Below are 6,000 nucleotides of genomic sequence, written 5' to 3'. Positions count from 1 at the left end.
AAATGTTGCTCTCAACTCTTATATGTTCACATGTTACTTAACACATGGATTTCTGGGAAAAGGAGCATTTGTAAACCATCTATAATTTATGTTATATACCTAGTCAAAATTGCAATAAGGCAAATGGAATCTTAGTTTCTTAAGACAGGCCTTTTGACTCTAGATTTTTTACAGATCTGATAACAATGAAGATGAAAGCAAATATAAAAGCTTGGCAGATGTTCCTCCAGATAGAAAGATGGAGGTATAGAAACCTGACATGAGAAAATCTTATAAAAATTTCCAAGAGCCTATGTCCATATGAGACACAACACAATAAAATATCATCCACAAAGTTCATTCTGGGTTGGCTCTAATTTTCAGGTCTCGTAAGCAGGAAAAGGTAATTGCAACTATGTTGAAGCTAATATTTAAATTTTGTGTTACTATTTTCTTGTTTATATTGACATCATAAACTCTATAAGTTCTAAGTCTGTATTGTATATACTATAATCCTACTATTTTATTTTGTCCTTAATGGTAAAAAATTTCAGAGGATGCACAGGTTACCTCACAGTGATAATGAAAAATTTAAATATGACATGAAAAATAATGAAATTACTTTATTCCATGTAAATCTTAACACTTTTGGAAATATAAAATATTAGTGAAACAGTTTTCTCTTTATCTATATTAATATATTGTCTGTATATTTATATATTTTTAGAAATATTTCCATAAAAAAAGTAAGGGTTTCTTAAATCATATCATATTGTTCTGAGCAGTGTGACTATAACCAGAGCACCTACTTCAAATGTCAAAATAGTGAATTTTCACCTTGGAAATTCTGCACACAATTTTGAGAATAAAAAGATAATTAAATGAAACCTAGGTCATCGTTAGTATGAATGCAGTCTTTTAGTGTCATTTTGAATTCCTACACTCATGCAGTTAACTTAGAAATACATGTATGAGAACTTCTCAAGCATATACATTTATTGCCTGATTCAAATCAAGAAGGTCAAATAAACCAAAGAGGTAGAGTGGATTAAAATGGCCCCTAAGGATCAATTAACACCTACAAATGTTTAGTAAGCAGTCATTTAATTGCTACTAACTAAACTATACATACACTGTAATCAAGATTAATAGACTTTGAACAGGTAATGTTTATTTGATTTAAGAAGTATAAGCCCTTGATACAATATTTGAACTTACTTAATATTAGTGCTATATGGCATTATTTCATTAATTCTCAGGAAGAAAATATCATTACAGAACTATTTTAATTTCCACTTCCACTCATTTTAAATATTTTCTAGTGATGTCCATAGATATATTTCATTAAATAAAACAAATATGAACAAAAAACAAACTAAAGTACAGGAATCTTTAAGGTCTGAACTTTCAGATTGGATAATAATTAGCTGCTCAAATGCTTTTGTTGAGTATTATTATGTAGAGACAAATTACTAGACATTGTAGAAGTACTGTCTAAAAGATTCAGAAGGATCAGAATTCACTTGGAGCAAATACACATTTACTTGAATGTGTTTAGAAAATGATTGATAAAAGAGAAAATTTTCCACCAAAAAATGTTTGGATTCACATGCAATTTTGCTTTTTGGTTAAATGTTTGAGTTGTAGGAACTTTCAGTTAGGTGTATTTAATATTCATATGGAATTTAATTATTATTTGAAGAGTTTTATACATGTGTATAGAAGTAAATGTTTGAGCATCCTCTGGATTTTTTGCTAAAGTTTTGTCAGGAAACTATGGCAATACTATGAACATTCATTTGAAAGACCCTGATTGAAATGACAGATCAACATAATTAAACAATAGGATTAGAAAAATTGAATTGATTTTCTTGTTTAAAGGAAAGTGTAATGTGATTTTGGGGATTCTTCAAAAGTGTCTATTATGCCTTTGTCCTCTTCCTTATAAGCATGGTTATCTTAAACCTTAATTTAGTTGACTCAGAAGTAGATTACAATTGATAATTATAAAGTAAAATAGTTATAATTTATAACTGGCTAAGCAATCATCCTTTGTTAGCACTTACAGCCAGTTTCCAGGAACTTAATTCTTTCATATCTGCTTCTTCTTGGAATTGGACCTAATGTGTTGCAAGTGCTAAATTATTATTATTATTATTTTTTAGTTTGAATACTGGACACTTAACAAGGCATATTTTTTCAAAGAGTTTTCTAATATATAAATGTAAGTCATGATATCTTAGTAAATTTATTTTTTCATTTCTTCTCTCTCTTTTTCTCCTTCTTTTTCTCTTTCTTTCTGACTTTCTTTCCATTCATTTTCTTTTCTCTCCTCCTTCCTTCTCTTATTGCTTCCTTTTCCCCCTTCTTCCTTCTTCTACTTCAATAATAAAATATAACACTAAAGCTAAATAAATATAACCAATATCTACTTAAGAATTTAATCAATATTTCTTTATATTAAAACTCAAATTACATTAATTTGGGTCATATAAATTTGAACAGATAACTTTTTAGCTGCATAATAATCATACTGGTATTGCAAAGTAAAAGTGGAATACAAAATGGAATTTCAAAATAGCAATGGAAATGAGTACTGAATTATAGTTTTGAATGTTTCAGATATGAAGAAGGAAACTCTAGCAAACCTTATTTATATTATTTTATATTATATATTATTTAAATTAAGTTTAAATTAAATGAAGTTGGAAAATCCATTATGCAATCAATTTCTTAAAAAGTCAGTTAGTTATATGCACTCATATTTCTGTACTACCTCTGATGGAAAGTTTTCTCTGTCTTGCTTGTAATGTGTGATTTCATACATTGCTTTCTTCCCAAAGGGAAATACTTGATTCAGTTCTTGGATAAAAATGATCTGTCACCATTGTTTGATTTAAAAGGCTTTTTTCTTTTCTTTTCCCTTTTAACTCTGAATACTGAAAGAAAAGAAATCAAGGCACAGGGGACTGTAGTCCAGCTGTTGTGGAATAAATCAATATTAAAATGTGTAATAGTGGATTTTCTTCTTCTGAAAGTAGGGATTGTGTGTGCTTAATTTCTTGTTTTATTAATACATCTAACTTTGTCTAAGAAAGAAATGTAGCTTCAAATGTAGCTTCAGTTTCTGTTTAAATTTACTGCTCAACAATGGGGTAATATAGTAATACTATAACTGTGCTTTAATCTTTGATTCTTGTGTTCTGTTGGGGGTTGATGAAGCTATGACTTTCATAAATTTCTGTGAGTTTCATTTAATTAAACAACCATATTCCTTGTTGAGTTAGGGAAACTGCAACTTCTCTGATCTGTTTGACGTAGGCAAAAATGATTTTGGTTCTATTTTAAAGGCTCATTAAAGGAAAAGCTGAAATATTTCTTCGTGGTCATAGCTAGAAGGGATCATAAATCTTCTCATTCTAAATATAAGGAAAAACACATCTTTTCTTCTTCAAACAAGAGATTTCTGCAGAATAGTAGCCTTTGGGTATATTCAGTTTTTTACCCCTAACCTCTTCCATACATTTCATATCACGATTTTTGTACTAGAAGGTTATGCCTTGAAATTACACTTTATCATTTTATTCCACTTCTTGGTTTACACGGAGAACAGCTTTCATTCTACGGCAACTCATTAAATGCACTGATTTTGCACAACTCGTCCCCTGTGCTCAGATGCCCATCTTCAAATTTCTACCGTGTGCCTCTGGCCCCCAGGGTGAAAGCACTGCCTGAGTGCGTTAATGGCAGAATCACAATGTAATTGTCAGAATGGTGGCATCGTCACACTTTGACGCCAGCATCCTGTTTCTTTCTTCTCACTACAGAGAAACTAAGGCTAAAGGTTAAAGGATGCGCTTTATTAAATGATTCAAGCCATTAACCTGCAACCTGCAAAGCGATGGCAGCCTATTAAGTTTACGCTGCCATGATTCACATTTGGTGTTTACTGATGCTAAACCATATTGCCTGTTTGCTTTACTTTTATTGCTACATAGTAATGTAGTGAGGAAGGAGAATAAAAAAAGGTGACAGGACCCACACAAGGGGACAATAAGAGCATCAGACTCACTTGCATAAAGAAGATTGAAGCCTTCCCTCCCTCCCTCCATCTCTCCGTATAGGCCTCAATGCACATCTGCGTCACTTACTGGGGAGGAGGAGGCGCCGAGGCAGAGAGAAAATTGTACTGTGAGGACCTTGACAGCTTCACGGCGCGGGCTTTCCTTTTGCCCTCCTGTATTTGCTGGATTTTTTTTTTTTTTTTCTCTCTCTCTCTTTTACAAACTGACTAGATAAAACCACCCCTTCTCGCCTTGCAGAAGGCATTGGACTTTCTCAGAGATACCCGCAGCTCTCAGAGCATCTTCCTAGAGAGCAGGGACAGGGGCGCAGGTGCATCGAGAAGGCTGAGGGGGTGTGTGCTTCTTCCGCGACTTGGGGATCTTTCTCTCTGCAATCTCCAGGCACTGAACTCTAAGCTGCAAGGATAGGGGAGCCAACAGCTTCTCGACTGAGGCTCTGCCATCCGTGCATGCTAGGGAAGTGTATCCAGCTGCCTTCGCCTCGAGAGCTCTGAGCGCGCAGACCTCCCTCCCTCGCGCGTCTCCGGCATCAGGGCCGTCCCTCACCGCGGTCACCTCGGGACCCCGCAAGGAGATCGGGGATTCTCAGTCCTCTGCGTCCAGTTCCTGCCTGTGCACCAGGCCGTTGAGTTCCCCACGCGCGGGTCCTGAGGTCCTGACCGCAGCTGAGCCGCACGGCTCTTCTGTTCGCGCTCTGATCGTCGCCTGGCAGGGCGCGCAGCCGCCCGGTCCCGTCTGTTCCCAGGGTGCAGAGGAGCCTCCCGCGTCCTCCTCCAACCCGGGGCTCCGGTGGCCTGCCTCCCCAACCCGTCTACTCCTGCATCAGCTGAGGTCCCTTCGCCTTCCTTGCGTCAATTATGTCAGGCTCTGGGCGAAAAGACTTCGATGTGAAGCACATCCTGCGACTCCGCTGGAAACTCTTCAGCCACCCGTCGCCGTCGGCCGGCAGCCCGGCCGGGGGCAGCTGCCTGCAACAGGACGGCAGTAGCAGCTTCGAGCACTGGGGACCTAGCCAGAGCCGCCTGCTCAAAAGCCAAGAGAAGGGCGGAGTGAGCACTTTCTGGAAGAAGCCTTCCTCTTCTGCCTCCTCTTCTTCGTCTGCCTCCCCGTCCTCTTCTGCCTCTTCCTTCAGCCCTCTGAATGGCACCCTCCTGCCTGTGGCTACGAGGCTGCAGCCAGGGGCGCCCGGGCAGGGAATCCACCAGCCCGCCAGGACTCTCTTCTACGTGGAGTCCTTAGAGGAGGAGGAGGTGCCCGGAATGGACTTTCCTGGACCACACGACAAAGGGCTTGTCCCACAGGAGTTCAAAGTGGAGCCAGCCAACTCGAGCCAAGCAACAGGTGAAGGGTGTGGACACAGGTACAGTAAGACCCCATGGGACAGCCAAGCAGCCCTCAATTTCCACTTGTTCCCGTCCCACCCGGTGTGCTCTGGTAGTTACTAAGTTTTAGGTTGAAAATTTTGATTAAGTGATGCCAGCCTGATTTTTATTACTCAAGTTGTAATCTCATTAAAAGTTCCCTCGTTAATTTCTATTGGCTCCTACATATTGCTTTTCTTTTGGAGTTGTAATCACAAATTGAATGTATATGCATTTTGTTAACTCTCCAGGTAGAGTGGTTCTCATATTTCTGAGGTTACAGTATTTTTCTGTCATTTTCTGTCATTAAATGGCATCTGAATCTCCCAGTTATCTAATGTGAGAAGAAACTTCACTATTCAAATGCATCTCGTATACTGGCCTAGTAACTGGCTTGGCAGATTATCTAGGATGGTTGTGGCTTGAATCTATATTCTAGGAGTAATGAGGTGGACAGAAGGAGGTTCTGGACAACATTATCTTCTCTCTTTTTCCTCCATCCTCTATCCCAACTTGCCTTTTTATCCTACTTCCTGATCACCTTTGCTTTGTTCAACGTCTTAGAATTAAACTCT

At 38.2% G+C, this 6,000-nt stretch overlaps 1 protein-coding gene across 2 annotated transcripts in view; it reads left to right on the top strand.

The window, feature by feature from the left end:
- The first annotated feature begins 4,921 nt into the window (after nt 1–4,921).
- The window catches only part of KLHL1 (kelch like family member 1), a 539,840-nt gene continuing 538,761 nt past the window's right edge, over nt 4,922–6,000 (top strand). For both annotated transcript variants that reach the window (XM_070380850.1, XM_070380849.1), the window contains exon 1: nt 4,922–5,424. In XM_070380850.1, coding sequence (XP_070236951.1) covers nt 4,922–5,424 — 503 coding nt within the window. The remainder of the gene's footprint in view (nt 5,425–6,000) is intronic.

Source organism: Bos mutus, chromosome 12 (genome assembly GCF_027580195.1).
Source record: "Bos mutus isolate GX-2022 chromosome 12, NWIPB_WYAK_1.1, whole genome shotgun sequence".
NCBI lineage: Eukaryota > Metazoa > Chordata > Mammalia > Artiodactyla > Bovidae > Bos > Bos mutus.
This window is presented reverse-complemented; position numbering and strand designations above follow the sequence as displayed.